This window comes from Hyperolius riggenbachi, chromosome 7 (genome assembly GCF_040937935.1).
Source record: "Hyperolius riggenbachi isolate aHypRig1 chromosome 7, aHypRig1.pri, whole genome shotgun sequence".
Taxonomy (NCBI): Eukaryota; Metazoa; Chordata; class Amphibia; order Anura; family Hyperoliidae; genus Hyperolius; species Hyperolius riggenbachi.
The window spans coordinates 265,937,511-265,955,449 of record NC_090652.1 but is presented as its reverse complement, the minus strand read 5'-3'; the positions used below and the strand labels follow the sequence as shown (position 1 = coordinate 265,955,449).

At 43.8% G+C, this 17,939-nt stretch overlaps 1 protein-coding gene across 1 annotated transcript in view; it reads left to right on the top strand.

Annotated features, from left to right (window-relative positions):
• LY75 (lymphocyte antigen 75) overlaps positions 1-17,214 on the top strand; it is a 162,471-nt gene extending 145,257 nt beyond the window's left edge. The window contains exons 29-35 of the mRNA XM_068245642.1: positions 662-856; positions 3,305-3,528; positions 4,439-4,610; positions 4,690-4,848; positions 6,437-6,559; positions 9,998-10,171; positions 13,534-17,214. Coding sequence (XP_068101743.1) covers positions 662-856; positions 3,305-3,528; positions 4,439-4,610; positions 4,690-4,848; positions 6,437-6,559; positions 9,998-10,171; positions 13,534-13,700 — 1,214 coding nt within the window. The 3' untranslated portion in view covers positions 13,701-17,214. The remainder of the gene's footprint in view (positions 1-661; positions 857-3,304; positions 3,529-4,438; positions 4,611-4,689; positions 4,849-6,436; positions 6,560-9,997; positions 10,172-13,533) is intronic.
• Positions 17,215-17,939: the final 725 nt, after the last annotated feature.

Here is a 17,939-nt window from a genome sequence, read left to right as displayed (position 1 = left end):
AGAGGGTGAACAAAGCTTGATTTGAAGGAAATCGTGAATCGAAATCGCAATTTCAGACAGAAATCGCTCAAATCAATTTTTTTCCTAAAATCGTTCAGGCCTACTCCCTACACTACTTTACATTTGAATGGGAGGAGGAGGGGCCCCCTGCAATCGCGGTGGTCACAGGGGCTTTTGTTACGCCTATGATGTGTGTACAGCAGATAAAGAGGAAAGAGAAATCTCTAACAGGCAACAATAATGCAGAGTGAAAAAACAGAGGGTATGAAATGGGTGTCCTGTAAATGAGAAACCTTGAATGAGAACTATTACAATAATACAGCCCAGGGAGTTAAGTCAGAGCAGAGGCTGCTGCAGAGACTCTGGCGGCATGATTTTTCCCGATTTGTACGGTCTGAAAAGTTTTAAAAAGACCCTAAAATCCGGAACTAATCATACTGCCAGGGAGGGTAATGCAGGGGTTTCCTGAGATCTGAACATTTTTAGAAGGGGTTCCTCCAGGGTAAAAAGCTTGAGAAAGGCTGAGCTACAGAGTGTTTTTGTAACCTGAAACTGTTTTTGGCCCTTTCTAAAGCAAAGCGCGCTAGTTTACGTTTTATATAATCATCAGAAGTCTGATATTTTTATTACTGCGATTGTAACACAAACTATCTGTCATCAGAGGATCGGCTTTGCTGGCATGATGAAACCTACGTGAGTTATTCCAACTGGAGAAATGGGAGGCCAAATGCTACAAATACCGTCTTTTATGCTGCAATGAAGATGGATGGCTTCTGGGACTTCTTCCCAAATCCCAGAGACTTTGACCTGCAATTCTTTCAGCAACATTCCATCGTGGCCTGCAAGATTGACAAAGGTTAGACTGAATCAGTGGGCTACTTATATTACTTATATGTCGAGCTTAAAGTAATTCTGAAGTGACAATAAACTTATGAAATAATGAATTGTATGTGTAGTACAGCTAAGAAATAGAACATTGGTAGCAGAGAAAAGTGTCTCATATTGTTTTCCAGTGCAGGAAGAGTTAAAACACTTTAGTTGTTATCTAGGCAAAAGAGCTTCTCTGAGCTATTTGATGCCTAAGTTGGAATACAGTCCTGTTTTCTGAAGCACTTAAAGGAAACCAGAGAAGAACGAAGCTTAAAAATGAAAAGAAGATGTTATACATACCTGGGGCTTCCTCCAGCCCCATAAGCCTGGATCGCTCCCACGCCGCCGTCCTCCACTGCCTCTATCGCCGTTACCGGGTCCCGTCATTTCCACCAAACGCGGCCAGTCTTCCGCATGCACAGTGGCTCCCTCCGGCTCTATACGCATGCGCCTGCACAGTACGGAGGGAGCGCACTGCACTTACGTCTACTTGCTCGACTGGCCGAAATGACGAGACCCAGCACCGGCGAACAGAGGCAGCGGAGAAAGGCGGCGTGGGAGCGATCCAGGCTGATGGGGCTGAAGGAAGCCCCAGGTATGTATAAATCTCCAGTGTTCGTCGTCTCTGGTTCTCTTTAAACAGCCAAGAAACGGTGAGAGAAAGCTTGATATTCATTTTATTATTTCTTTATTGTACATACAATACGCCAACATATTACGCAGCGCTGAACATTCGTTAAGGTTACAGACAGAATATTTAGGGGTGACATACAGCAATAAGACAATACAGGAATACATGCAAACCAGATCACGCAGCACAGTATGAGTACAAGGTAATGCTTAGTCAGTCACTGGATGGGAGCATGGAGATTAGGCAAGTCGAGTTCACTCAAGAGTTCACTCAGATCCATAGGCTGGGTGTACATTAATGGAGGTGCGTTATCAGGTAGGAGACATAAGGAGTAGGACGCTGCCCGAAGGCTAACAAGCTAGAGATAAGGTTTTACTGCAGGAAAATTCAAAGGGTCATTATTTAGAGCTTAAAAGACAGAGTACTGCAACTGTGACAGTATGATGCAATGTTATATACAAAAAAGCTATATAACTGAAAATAACAATGAGACTCTTTTCTTTTCTACTAATGGTCTATTCATTATCCACACTACCCTTACAATTCACGATATCATAATTTATTTATTTTTTCGCCTCAGGTTTGCTTTAAGGATACCTGAACTGAGAGGGATATGGAGGCTGCACTTTTTTTTTTTTTAAATTTCCGCTTAAACAATTTTTCACTAAATATGATCCGATTTTCGGATCACGCCTGTTTACCAATCTCAACAGCACCGTGATTAAGGCCTCTTTTCCACGGACTGTTGATAGGCAGCGAAATGCCTCTCAAACTCCTACAACTGCTCACTGCTGCCCGGTAACTGTTTGCTGAGCACATAGCTCAACAGTCCTTGGAAAAGAGGCCTAACATATAAATCACAATGCTATTTCTCCAACAGTTCAATTCATTTTATATCCAAATCAAAATTGCTGGCCTGCACGATTTTTGGTGCATTTGCGCTCATACCCTGGCGGATCATTGGTGCAATCGTGGCCAAATTGCAGTAGTGGAAATAGAAGGCAGGGTGATCACAACACAGTCCGATTTTGCATGGAGTCAAGGTTCCTAGTGAAAAAGGGCCCTAACAGTAGTAGAATGGACGGTGTCCGTTCCCACTAGGCTGGTCACCACATGGAAATCTCCAAATCACCTGTCTTGTGAATTCAGTTCCGCCACCGCTGACACCCTCCTTTCGCTCTTCTACAGGGGAGAAGCAGATTGGAGCCCAGAAGAAGCGTGGGGCACAGGGCACCCTATTGGTTTGCAAAAGACCAATGGGAATCTTACTTAGCTACATGGAAAGCTCTCATTGGTTCATGGTGGACCAAAGAGTATCCTCCTTGTTGCTAGGTAGGACCCCAGTGCATTTTTACAGTACAGTCCAATAGGGAGCCCCATGCTTCTGCCAGGTTCCGACCAGTTTCAGAACAAGTGGAGGAATCAGCAGCAACAGACGAAGTGGGTGGTATGGTAACACAAACAGAGTGGATGCAAAATGGCAGATAATGTGAACGACACGGATGCCAGTCGCTGTTTCTGAATCTGCTGCATTTGCGCCATAATGTCAAACAGGCCTAACTCCTGTTATACCAACACAGGAAATCATTCTTTCCACTAACTTCTGCAGGAAATTGCAAGAGACCACAAAAGGGTATGTATCTCCATTGAGCGTTCCACATAAATGCTTCTATAGAAACTGCTGCTGATCTTGGGCTTCAAGAATGGATCTTCAGATGTTTGCATATGCTCAGGTTTTGTTTTACGTGAGTATTGTTAAGCTGTATCCTGACCTGCCTGTGTTCTATATTTTAATGTATTTAGGCCCGAAGGAGGAACACAAGGAGAAGTTGCCTGACTCCATACCTTACGGAAACTCCAAATACTACGTCTTGCAGACAAAGGTGACATGGCTGGAGTCAGTGAAGCAATGCAAGAAGAGCGGTGGTCACCTGGCCAGTATTCATAGTCAGACTGATCAGTACTTCCTGGAGAGCATAGCAAGAAAGGATGGATTTTCACTGTGGATTGGGCTATGGAATAATGATGTAAGTGTGTGCCTGATGCCCACTCATTCATGGATAACCTAATCAATAGCATATGGTCTACATCAGGCCTGGGCAAACTTTACGTGGCCCAGCCCACATTGTGCGGGCCGCATTCCTTAAATTCCACCCCCCTTCCCTCACTGCAAAGTTGCGAGAGTGCACCGGGGAAGTGAAACTCTCCCTGCGTCGTGTCTCCATGGAGCATGCGAGCTGGATGCGGGCCGTAGTTTGCCCAGCGCTGGTCTACATGGTAGCCAAGTACTAGTACCCATCCTACTGTTAGGCACCTCAGGACTTTAGTGTGGGTGTTTCAGCTACATTGTACCCATGAGTCCAGATTAATCTGGATTCCGGTCAATGAGATGCAAATCATTCCGATTTCATACAGGATTATGCAAATTTGGTATGCAAAAATATGTAGCTTGAAACCGGACCAATCAAATCATACAAAAGTGGAATTAGGTCAGTTTTCCATCTTCATATATTTGCATAATCCATTAGTGCAAATTAACATAATGCAATCAGCATGACCCTCGGTACATGGTTAACGTGAACTTTACTATGGTAACGCATATTACACAAGTAGCGTAACTTTATTGGCGCACCAATGCTCGGGTTACCCATGTACTGCGGGTGCTAATTGATGCGTGGGATACTGCTAGCTGTAGTGCGCTGCCTGGACACGGCAATATTACCTGCAGTAGTTCAGGGCGTATGGCTAAAAGTATTAGAGGCAGAAGATCAGCAGCACTGCCAGGCAACCGGTATTGTTTAAAAGGAAATAAATATGCCAGCCTCTGTATGCCTCTCATTTCAGGTTGCTTTTAAGTAAGTGACCAAAGTATCCATGTAAGTTCAGTATTTTTCTGGAATGGTCTGTTGCACTTACCTTATATGATTTGCCCAACAGGCATTGCCCAACAACTTAGAATGGTCAGATGGCACTTCAGTCGACTATAGAGGAAATCTAGAGACTCCGGTTCCACAGGGTAACTGCCTCTACTTGGATACAAAAGGAAACTGGCTTTTCAAGAGCTGCACAGAAACCCTGGATGGAGCCATTTGCTACAAACCCTCTGACGGTATGAAACTGACATGCCTAAAAGCCTCACTAACCAGTCCTCCTGCTGTAGAACCCACAACTTTCTTCTTCTGTTGCAGCAAAGTCAAAGTCTGAAAGTTCTGATCCACTGTGTCCTAAAGTAGCTGGCTCTGAACACTGGATACGGCAAAATGATTTCTGCTATGGGTTTGATGTACAGATCTACAACTACTCCGTGTTCACCGGTGACCAGGCCAGCAAACTGTGCAAGTCTCTAGGTATGTCATCGCAAACACTTTGGTCTGAGGGCGTAGCCACATGGAGAGTATCACGGCAGCGATTTTACCAGATTCTATTGGCTGTTGCTGCTCACCGTCTACATTTTTTCGACAGTTGGCCGTTACAGTCCATCTGCTAAGAGGAGTGTTTGCCCTAGAGAAGTTGCATATGAAGCTTATAAACTGCATTTTCACCAAACACAAAATTGCATGCAAACTCAACTGCCCAGGAGTACACTCTTACTCGTTTATAGGTTGGGGATGACAAGTGATCGCTGGCCAGTTACGGCACAAGGAGGATTTGGAGCTAGTGTGCAGCTACACTTCCATCTGTGGGAATTTTGGCGTTTGTTCCACCAACGTGATTGGGAGGCATACAGCCTATAGGATTCTGGGAGAGTGGTCTAGTACGAAATTCCTTTGCATGCAAACCGTTTTGGAAGAGTTCTTTGTATGATTACAGAGCCAGTCTAGAAACAGGTTCCTGCACCATTATTTTTTTTTTTTTTGTGTGTGTTTTTTTGCATTTTCCTACTGCAGATTCCACTGGTAACGGTTGAATGATATCCCTTGACAGTCCTTAGCTTATACACAGTAATATAGTTAAAGTGGATCCGAGATGAACTTTTACTCCTTGCATAATTGTGTTCCTTACATATAGTTTATAGGGCATTCCTCAAGCCAAATACTTGTTTTGTTTTGTTTTAATACCCTAATTTCCTATAAACTAAACAAGCCACACCCACAGCTTCTCCAGAGTGCCTTGGCGCTTGCAAGGGATTGTGGGATTTCAGTCTGGGCAGGTGAAAAAGGTGTTACTAGCTATAGATTTCAGAGGCAGAGTTTTCACAATCTGAGAGCTGCAGTGCAGATACAGATCAGTTGCCTGTGTAATGGAGGAGATAAGAGTGGAGTTTTCACAGAATATGCAGATTAGCATGCCTAGATACAGATAAGATTGCCTGTGTGTGTAATTGTGTAATAGTGACAAGCAGAAAACATGTCTGCTCCCATTGTATCACAGGAAAAAATATTAATATACTGTTGAAGCTGTTTGAAGATAGATTTGCTGTGTAAACTATCTAAACTTTAGATAAGATATATAGACAAGTCACTTGTTATATTTAGTTTTTCATCTCGGATCCGCTTTAAGGGAGAAAAATGGAGGTTACATTGATTTCTCTTATTAACAAAATAAATATTTCTTGGCTAGAATTGTGATCTTTTTTCGCCATTCAGTAGAATCTCTCTATAGTGAACCCCAAGGGACCTGGCCAAGTAGTTTACTATATCAGGATTTGTCATACATTGTATAGTCACACATGAAACCTCTGACTTTTCTCTGAACATAATTTACACACATCTCCCTGATCTGGTGATTTACAAGGAGATACAGCCACAGCATCAGCACTGTGGTAACCATTCACATTTTCAGTCACAGGTGTTCTATTATACTGGAATATATTTATATAATATATTTACTTATGGCTAAAAACATAACTGGATGAAATGGTCTTTTTTTTATTTTTTTTATTTACTTGTTCCTGGTGTTTAATCTGACCTATCGTGTGTAATTTCTGTCCTATAGATCCCACAGCCAGACTGCTGACAATAGAGAATGGTGAAGAAAATGCGTTTGTTAGCAGATATCTGAAGGATGACGCATTTATGACTGGCAGAGTTTGGCTCGGGGTAGATTCCAACTCACCTGGTATGTTTGCCAAGGAATGTGCTCTCCCTGGTATGCTCAGAATGCTGCACTCTCCTTCATGCACTCTTAATGCTATGCTCTCTCTGGTGCACTCTTAATGCTATGCTCTCCCTGGTGAGCTCTTAATGCTGCGCTCTCCCTGGTGAGCTCTTAATGCTGCGCTCTCCCTGGTGAGCTCTTAATGCTGCGCTCTCCCTGGTGAGCTCTTAATGCTGCGCTCTCCCTGGTGAGCTCTTAATGCTGCGCTCTCCCTGGTGAGCTCTTAATGCTGCGCTCTCCCTGGTGAGCTCTTAATGCTGCGCTCTCCCTGGTGAGCTCTTAATGCTGCGCTCTCCCTGGTGAGCTCTTAATGCTGCGCTCTCCCTGGTGAGCTCTTAATGCTGCGCTCTCCCTGGTGAGCTCTTAATGCTGCGCTCTCCCTGGTGAGCTCTTAATGCTGGGCTCTCCCTGGTGAGCTCTTAATGCTGGGCTCTCCCTGGTGAGCTTTTAATGCTGCGCTCTCCCTGGTGAGCTCTTAATGCTGCGCTCTCCCTGGTGAGCTCTTAATGCTGTGCTATCCCTGGTGCATCTGAGTTCCTCCCTCTTCCTGGTGCACTCAGAATGCTGCACTCTCCCTACTGTGCTCAGAATGCTGCGCTCTCCCTACTGTGCGCAGAATGCTGCGCTTTCCCTGGTGCGCTCAGAATGCTGTGCTCCCCATCCTGTGATCAGAATTCTGCGCTCTCCCTGGTGTGCTTAGAATGCTGCACTCTCCTTGGTGTGCTCAGAATGCTGCTCTTTCCCTGGTGTGCTCAGAATGGTGTGTGCTCCCTGGTGCGCTCAGAATGCTGCTCTCTCCCTGGTGTGCTCAGAATGGTGTGCGCTCCCTGGTGCGCTCAGAATGCTGCGCTCTCCCTGGTGCGCTCAAAATGCTGCGTTCTCCCTGGTGCATCAGAATGTAGAAACCGGCACCATCAGTATTTATAGCTTTAAATTATTTTATTCAGAACCGTCAAATATATACAACAACGTTTTGGAGCGTCTGCCCCTTTATCAAGTTAGTGACAGTTTGAAACAGAATCAAACGATTTATATTTCCCATCTATTAGTAACTCAGCCAATCAAACGGCTATATCTATTGCCCAGTCACCGCTGTGTAAAAAAGCGGACCTGATGGGGAACTACCTTGCTGCGCCTGTGGACCAATCATCAGTGCGCCTACTCACCATGTGACTCACAAGAAAGAGTTGCTGAGTCCACCCTACACATTCCACCGGAGTGAGGGAACGCCCCCCTTCGCTCGTCATACTTCCTGCCGCCCACACATATCACTGGACCTGATAGGGAACTGGGAGAGAGGTACATCATCGCTGGCCGAATGCCAGGGATGTGGAGCGACTAATTGGCACGCACAGAGAGGAGCCGTGCGCTCGCAAGTCAGACACGAAGGCCCGCCCATCCACCACACACGTCTCCTAGCAACCCAGCAAAACACCGCTGAATCGCGGCAATGTTAGCCAGATTGACGAAGAGTGTGCGGGGAAGGAGAGTACCACCGGGATTAGACTGCACCGCCAAAGCAAGGACCACCCAGCCAGTGCAAAGCCGCAGGGACTCTGAGGAGACACGCAAGCTGCACAACAGCTGAACATTTGGAGCCTATCGCGACTGCTGCAGTCTGTAATGTGCTCAGCTGTTGTGCAGCTTGCGAGTCTCCTTGGAGTCCTTGCGGCTGTATGGTTGGCCAGCAGGGGCATAGCAATAGGGGTTGCAGAGGTTGCAACCACATCGGGGCCCCGAAGGGCCCTCCCTCAACTACAGTTTTAGCTATCTATTGGTCCTGTGCTCATAATAATCACTTCTATAGTGGTAATCATTAAAAAAAAAACTGTTCCCCATCCCCTTCTTGCACTTCTGACACTGTAGGTGGCAGGATTTGGTGCACCGTATCAATTGTTATCTATAGAGTTCTTAGGGGGGCCCCATTGTAAAACTTGCATCGGGGCCCACTGCTCCTTAGCTACGCCACTGATGGACAGATCGCTGGGTCTGACTTGCGAGCGCACGGCTCCTCTCTGTGTGCGCGCTGGATAGGTGATCCAATTGCACATCATTGCTATGTATACAAGTTTTCATCTCTGCTGCGCTTTCCCTGGTGTGCTCAGAATGCTGCGCTCTCCCTGGTGTGCTAAGAATCCCACACTCTACCTTGTTTGCCCAGAATGCTGCGCACAAAATGCTCTGCAGAAATGGGAAAATCTGATCTGTACTTTTTCTGAAATGAAAAGGATCGTTCAGCTTTTGGCCTTGTACTGCTTTGCTATTCTAATGCCACCCAGTGGATACAAGGGAATAATGCATTAAATACTCTGAACTATACATTTTTAATAGGCTGTAAAGTGCAAATTAGGTTTCATTTGCATTAACTTGATTATGCATTTTATATCATTTATTATTCTCTTAAACTTTTTATTTTTTGTCGGAAATAATGCACTATTTTTGCACGTTTTTCTGCACATCAGTTGTCCATTCAGTTAGAAATGACAGCAACAGATTTAATGTGAAAGGACCCTTCTTTTTTTTTTATTCCTCCAAATCTGAGAATCAGTGAAAGTAAAGGCCAAATATTTCCTCAATCTGAGAACCAATTCTCTGGAGCTTTTGACATGAAGGCGGCACAGAATTGTCTGACATAAGGTAGTGCTGCCCAGAATGTGAGACAAGTCTGACATAAAGCATTGCGTAAAACTCATCCTAAAAGCTTTATTGGGTGGATAGCATGATCACAGTACATATTTATACTTCCCGGTACTGGAAGCTGCACAACGCACAAATGGACATCGGCCAAAGCTTGCCACACTAGTTGCCAAAAGCCATAATTGTCCTGATGGAACTGTGACAGTTGGAGGACCTCCTACAGTTTTCTTTCATGGGCATGAGTGTCTTGCTGAGATCAGGGCAATTGAAAGGAACATATTTCCAGTTGGCTGTGTTGTTACTGAATATTACTGTTCCATTGTTTTATTGTTGAGTTAAGGCATGTCCAAACAATCTGCCCAACTCTTCTAAACTCAGTCTGCCGTAAAATGGCTGGGCATGTGTACGGCTTGCAAACAAGAAGACGACCAACTGATCACAGGTTGTTTGCCAGATCCAACCGGTGGATCAACCTGACCAACTATCATGCAGGTTGGAATGTGTGTACAAGTCTTTTGAAAAACTTTTGTTGTTTTTGAATGCGGACGTGTTGTGCGGTTTGTTGTTTATTTGTGTGCATAGTAGTTAAGTGAGTTGGTTGTTTGGTTGGTTGACGTGTGTGTGCGTACTTGTCGTGTAAACAACTTGTCGTGCGGTTGGTTGTGCATTATGTTGGACGTGTGTATGAGCCTTTACAGCAGTATTTCTCTTATTCTCTTATCGTAAGCTAATTGAATGATTGCCATTGGTTTGTCTCTGCAGACCAGGCACCCAAGTGGCTTGATGGCACTTCCATGAAGTATAATAACTGGAGTACTCTGCAGGCAGAAAAGCCCAGCCAGGGTTACTGCACCATCTTGTTGCCAGAGACTGGAGGGTGGAGCAAAGTGTCGTGCGCTGGCGGCCAGGGCCGTGTCGTATGCAAAGCACCGATAAGTAAGTTTTCTGGAATCATTTCCTTGTCATTCAATAAAGTTGTGCAAACAGTCAACAAGTTCAAAGTTCAGTCAAGCAGGTTTCTGTTCACTGACAAATATCACTTATAAAAATGGCTTCTGTTAAAGAACCACTATTGGGGGGAGGGGCAATGTATTATGTAAAATACATATAATAACATGCAAATAAGTACATTTCTTCCAGAGCAGGGGTGTAAAACCCAAATACAAAGTGGGCCGAAATTGAGTTCTGGGACCACGTCGCGGGCCAACCTCAATTTCTAGTGCCCACCTCCCTCCATTATAGAGTGTCTAATAGCCCCCCTCCATCCCCTATACAGTTCCCTAATGTTTAGTGTTTTTTCCTTTCCTCATCTATACAATTCCCTGATGCTTAGTGGTCCTCACTCCCCTATACAGTTCCCTGGTGTCTAGTGGCCCCCTTCCCTCTCCTGTACAGTTCCCTCGTATCTAGTGCTGCCCCCCTCCCCATATGGCTTCCCTGGTGATTTAGGGCTTGCCATACAATATAGCTTCTCTGGGGGTCTACAGCGGGCCATACATAATGTAAAGTGGGGAAACCACCTGAGGGCCAAATCTGATGGCTCAGAGGGCCAGATTTGGCCCGCGGGCCGAAGTTTAACATGTATGTTCCAGAGTAAAATGAGCCATAAATTACTTTTCTCCTATGTTGCTGTCACTTACAGTAGATAGTAGAAATCTGACAGAACCGACAGGTTTTGGGCTAAACCATCTCTTCATGGGGGATTCTCAGCATAGCCTTTTTTTCTTTATAAAGACTTTCCCTGAAAAGGATTTATATAAAGATGCTGGCCATCCTCCCTGCTAGCTTCACACTTTTTTGGCAGTTGGACAGAGCAACTGCCATTTGCTAAGTGTTTTGAAAATAAAAAAGCCCCTGAGAATTCCCCATGAGGAGTTGGACTACTCCAAAACCTGTCAGTTCTGTCAGATTTCTACTACCTACTGTAATTGACAGCAAAAAAGGAGAAACGTTATTTATGGCTCCATTTACTCTGGAAGGAATGCACTTTTTTGAATGTGTTTACATTCATTTTAAATGTTATGATTTTTGTGATAGTGGTGCTTTAAATGCTAACGTGACATTTTATTGCTGCACAGGGTACATTTAGCTTTTTTACAAATAAGTCTACAGTAGAATGTAAAGGCTTTACTGGAATTCTTAGCTCCCTGAATGAGTAGCTGGCTGCACAGGACAGTAAACAGTTAGAGGAACTATACTGAAAATAATATCGGAATCATTTATTTCACCAAGTACAATATGAGGTGTACCCAGAATTGATTGTGTCACAACAGGGTCGGTGGTGGTATAGTCGATATACAGTGGATACATGCAGTGCATACATATACATACAGGGCCGGGCCGAGGCATAGGCTGGAGAGGCTCCAGCCTTAGGGCGCAGTGTAGGAGGGGGCGCACAATTCATTCAGCTGTCATTCCTAATTGTGTATGAAGCAGAAAGAAATAAGAAAAGGGGATACATAGCAGTGACTGCAAGCCAGATAACTAGATATTAAGGTGTTGGGGAGGTTGTGAGCCCTGTGGCACCTCTTAGTCTAATAGCAATCAGTGTGTGATGGCTCGGGCGGCAGGGATAGAGGGGCGCACTTTGCTGTCTCAGCCTTGGGTGCTGGAGGACCTTGTCCCTGCTCTGTATACATACAATAAATATGTACAGTAGGTAAAGTGCTTATACGAGGCATAGAGTATAAAGTATAGAGTGAAATGCATTGATAGAAGCATCCGTAAAAGATGGACCCAGGAGAAAGGACCAGGGGGAAACCGCTGCCGTCTATGGCACTCAAACGCTTCTGCAATGATCATTTCAATCAGATACCCCCCCAGCCTATCCTGGGGAAAAGGGAGAAAGGAGAGGAAAGAAAGGATAGGAGAGAGAAAGAAGGTGGGAGAGTCAAACAGTGAGAATGAGTCCCCTTAGGATTGCAGTGTAACTGGTACTGTAAGAGTCCTGGCTCTGCGGCAGCTGGCCGTCTCAATAGGTGCCAGACCTGGGGGTCCGCGTGGGATGCCAGAGTGTTTCAGCGGTGGTCAACGCTGTAGGGACCAGGAGGAGAGTGGCCGATCCTCCTCCTATATAATCATATAATGTATAGAATGGCTTATTTTTTACAGTATTCATTTATAGATTATTTAGTCAGTGTTTGCCCATTGTAAAATCTTTCCTCTTCCTGATTTACCTTCTGAAATGTATCACTGGTGGCGACATTTTTACTGCTGGCAAGTGCAGCTCTGCAGAATGTTTGTCTGCTTAGTGGCCCGCAGCCAGTAGAAAACAAATACCTGTGTGGCAGTAGCGCACAAGCCGGTGTAATTACACTTGCCTCATGTCAGGCTTGAGTAACCACAAACCCGTCATAGATGGGTGGTCTCCCAGTGGTTAACAGTGGCTGTTGACAGTACAATTTTTAGTGCATTATGACATTATTCAGATCTTATTGTATGAAAACTGAGCACCTGCTGGGTCTGTACGTTCCTGGATGATAACATGATCAATAGCTTATTTAAAGAACGGGTCGATTATTATATCCGATTTTTCCATACATCGCAACTGGTTTCAATATCAGGAATAATTTGGATTCTGTAATGTTGTCGATCGATTGAATACAACATTTTCTTTTGTGATAATCTTTAATGGGCACTTGTATAAGTTGGCCTGTAAAAAAAAAAAAAAAAAGGCTCCTCTAGAGTGTACGCCTCTGGGGAGGGGGAAGCCTCTTAATCCTAAATCCTGTGCTGGGACCCCGAAAAACGGCCTTCTCGCACATGCGCATTAGCTCTGTCCCGCTTGGCCTCCAGCGGAAATAGCTGATCCTGATCAGGTCTGTGCTACTGCGCTAGCTTGGGCCCGATCCAGCCCAGCTTTTTCCGAACAAAGCCAAGCAGGATGGCGCTAATTCATCTGGGCGAGTTGCCAACAAGCGCCAGCAACCTCTTTTCGGGGTCCAAGCTCTGGAACTCAGGAGGTCGGAGGAAGCCTCTTTAGGACCCAGAGGCTTCCCCCTGCCAACGTGAGTGTCCCATAGGGTCACCTTTTTTCCTTACATGTACACTTTAATCTTACTGTACCTCGGGTACACTTTAAAAAAAAATATCCTTATGTTATCGGTTGAAAAAATTATATCTCAAAGTTAAGAATATAAATTGTTGTTCTAAAGTGAGACTGCTTCAGACTTCAGGCACAGACTGTTCCTTTTTATCAATTGTTATTGATGTTCTAAAAGAATTTATCAAAAAGTTATGTTTTTGATCGGGGTGGATCTGTTCATTTTACAAGCATGTGTTTTTGTTTTTTTATCCAGGGTCTAGTGGAGTGGGTGTGGCTGTAGGATTTGCAGTAATCATCATTCTGATCCTCCTGATCGGACTTGGCGTTTACCTCTACAAAAAGCGAAGTCCTCTCTTCTTCAATTCTATTCGGTACCGACGAGCAGAAGATCAGATGGAGTCGATGATAGACTATGCTTAGAACTCTACTGGAAACATACTACCTGCAATTTTGTTTTGCACAGAATGGAAGAGAAGAATGTTGTGTTTTTGTCCCCCTGAGAAGCTGCCAAGCCGGATTTTTTGAAATTTTTATTTTATTATTGCCTTGGATTGATTCAAAGTATGAAGCAAGTCAGGTGGGCTTTTTCTGAGATGACCTGCTTTTGTTTTTTATTTTTTGTGCTTTTTTGAAAAAGGATTTTCTCTAAGCCAACTGTAAATATTTTTTATGATTTTAAATGTGAGAGATGATTGTACAATATTGGCTCCTAAAACAATTTTGAGGAGCTTCTTAAAAGTGTTGTCGTTATAAGTGGGCTGCCTGTGTTTAGCTGTAGAGGAAAATTCTAGGTTTATTGGTTTGTTTTATAAATGTTGGTGGGATAGGCCTGATTAACCCCAGAGATGTCGGGTTTTTAATTATGGGGCATGGCTACAGTCTTGTGTGGACTGGGGCTTGGCCTAACGGGGCACGATTAAGCCCATATATGGTCATAGTTTGTCAGACCTGTTGATTCTTGTTCAGATCAGATGCAGGCCTTAAAGAGTGTCTCCGGTTTATTTCTTTTGATTGTTCGAAAAAGGCCATGGTCTTCTTGAGCGTAAATAGAAGTTTATCTTCCTGGAAACTGACTTGACGGTTCTTGTAAATGGCGCACTGTGACGTCCTATCGATCCTCTAAATGAGGACAAACCACAGGTTTGCCTGAAAGCACAAGAATTCAGCCTGGGCTTGCTCAGTTCTGTGGGAAACCACAGCCTGTAGATTTTTGGACAAAGGCCATTGAATGTGAGAGACATGTCGAGCAATAAAACCCTTCAACATCCTAAATTTAACTCACCCAGATAACTTGGTTTTATGAAAATTTGATTGGAGATCGTAAGGGGGCAGCACACACGAGCTGAACTTTTTTACCCAATAGCAGCTTCAATAGAGTTATCTCATTTGAGGTAAGTGCACTGCTGTTGACCTCAGTCGGCGGAATTCTTGGAATACTTTGATCTCTCCCTGCTAACAGGAAATACAGAAACTGAAAGCAGAAGTCCTCTGTTATTGTCTCACGCTGCCCCCTAGTGACAAGACACCTTAAATACACATTACAGCAGTACTATTTAGTAGTAAGCAAATGTAACAAATAAGTAGTAAAAAAAAATATGCTCAAGTAAATTGCCCTGGAGCACTTGCAAGCCTCTAAATACATTGGCTGCTAAAGGGTTAACAGAAGAGGACTACTATTAGGTTGCACAGGTTTTCAACCTTTCTCCTGAGTATTATCGCATCATAGGTAGGGTTGCTGAAATGTTAATGGGAGAATACACCGGGGTGGCAGATCAGTTAAAGGTCTGATATTGATTGCTTATGTTTTCTACTGTTGTGAACCTACTGGGCTGACACCACCAATAGGTTATTACTGCACAATGGAGTATAAAGCAGTGAGAATGTTGTTTGCGCACCCAGAGCCTCCTCATCTACACAGCAACTTAGGCAGGTGCCTAGGGCTTGGAGAGAGACTCTAGCCCCCGCCAAATTTTAAGAAAAGAGCCAAGTGGCCACTAAGGGCGGGCCCAAAGTAGTTACTTGCTTAGGGCCCCATTTCTCCTTAATCCTCCTCTGTGTGCACCGCTACAGTAGCTGGCCCCATCTTCACCTTCCAGCATTGCTTATACAGGTAGTCCCTGACTTACGAACGTCCGACTTACGAATGACCCGCCGATACGAACAGTATGGATTCTCTGTTTCCATGGGAACAAGCCAAAAAATGTTTTTTTTCAAATTGGACTTGTAGTTTTTGAAAAAATCGATTTAAAAAAAATCAAAGAAAAAATGGCTTTTAAAGGGAAGGTCCAAGCAAAATAAAAAAATGAGTTTCACTTACCTGGGGCTTCTACCAGCTCCATGCAGCCATCCTGTGCCCTCGTAGTCGCTCACTGCTGCTCCAGTCCCCCGCTGGCAGCTTGCTGACCTCGGAGGTCGGCGGGACGCATTGCGTACATTTTTACACATTCCCGCTAGTGCAGGAACATTAACACATACATTTTTACGCATTACTGGTTCAATGCGTAAAAATTTACGCTTTGAACCAGTAACGCGTAAAAACGAACCTACAGTACCTATCTCGTTCGTTAACCGAGGACTACCTGTACAACAAACAGTGCCTGATAATTATTTTAATCAATGAGAAAGTTTAAATCGTTTTATTATATATAATGTTCCTTTTAAATGTAATATCTAACCTGTTAAAAACTTTGTACAGTGTATGCCTAGTTCTAGTTGGTTAAGGTAGGCACAACTGGTCAATCGTTGTGGCAGAATTACTCGTTTTGAATCTGTCAGCCTTATGGAGAGTTTCCGCCATTTATTCAGTAGACAAGCACTCCTTATAACCACCAGCACAGGCAAGCCTGCCTAGAGAATTGCATAGCACATAAAGCCAAAGATCGCTCACTGCTGGGAGTAGAATTCGGCAGGGTTTAGTCACCCGCTATTCAGAGGATTTGAAAGTATTCCCTGTGTGTAAAAACATTTCCTTTCAATACAGAGCGCAGTACAAGGCAAATGTAATCATTGCCGGCCAGAATAAACTCTCTGCCTCTTCACTCTGCTCCCCCTCCCCTCCTCTGCTGAATAGACACATTGCTGTGGTAAAAGCTGAGTCACTTCAGCAGATGAGGGAAGGGGGTGCAGATTGAAGAGAGCAGGCAGAGAGCTTCTAGCCAGCAATAATTACATTGGGCGATTTGCAGATCAGTACAAGCTTGTAGGGCCCATTCACACTGGGGCAGTTAGCGCCGAATTGCCGGGGGTCACTAGCGCTTTTTAAATCGCAAGTGTAATGTAAACTATATGGCAGTGATCTCACTGCCGCGATCACTGGTGATTCGTGGTAAATGCAAATGTAGCGCTTTTTCATGATTTTTGAGCGATTGCAATGTAAAAAAAAGAGCTAATCACGATCTCTCAAAAATATATAGTGCAAAATATGCATTTAACATGAATAAAATTGCAGAGGCAAAACACTGGCTCTTATTGCTAGTGTTGTGTGATCACAAGTGTGATTGGGCCCTTACAGCTCTCCACATTAAAAGTAAATGTTTTGATACACAGGGAATGCTTTCAAATGTTCTTTTATAAACCTAACAGTAGATACTTACATTTTAGGTTAGGAAGTTTAATTGCTGGGATTTTTATTTTTTTTTACTTTATAGCACATTAGTGTCACATGCTGCCTGTCCCCAATACACACTAGTGTTCTCAATGTATGCAATGGCCCTTACAGCCGAACATGTATAACGAGAATGTACGTTAATTTTTCGGTACAAATCTATTTTTTAAATGTCTGTATTTATTATTGCTACATAGATGGTCAGTTGACTTACTGCATCAGGTGTTGTAGTGACTAGATGGAGATAGTGCTGCTGTCCGAGGATTGGGACAGCTGTTCTTTACTACTGTGCACAAGAATCATGTGCAATAAACAAGGGAATGTAATTAATGTTCTGTAGTGTATTGTGTGCATAATGAAAAGTTATTATTTCTCTGTAGATGAGTGACAAAGTACCATTCCTGATATAACTATGGCATACTGTATATGCGCGCACTTAAGGTGGCCACTAATGGTCCAATTTCTAGCGAAAAATCATTTGAGCGATCAGAAATTCTGATCGGATTGGTTGTAAATAATCTCCATTGGTGGACACAATTGATTATGAACGAGTGAAAAAAATGTCATCCGAATGAATTTTCGTTGAACCAAAACTTGGATTTTCTTGTTGATTGTGATAGATAGGAAGCAAAGATTAGTTCGTTGATGGTGTAGTGAACAATATATATTACAATATTTCACTTCCAATCAGAATTTCTGATCGCTCAAACGATTTTTCACTAGAAATTGGACCGTTAGTGGCCAGCTTAAGAAAGAGGGGCTCGCTGCAATGTCACTTCAGGTTTATTAAGGACTTATCCCAAAACGGTACAAGGAACACTCTGCTGACATGTTTCGGACTTAAAATGGTCCTTATTCATAGCACCATAGCATGTGCTAGGAATAAGGACCATTTTAGGTCCGAAACATGTCAGCAGAGTGTTCCTTGTACCGTTTTGGGATAAGTCCTAAATAAACCTGAAGTGACATTGCAGCGGACCCCTCTTTCTTTGTCTGAATTACGGGGTGGTTACCCAGGTCCAGCTCTGTCCGCATTGGAGTGTAGCGGTATACCT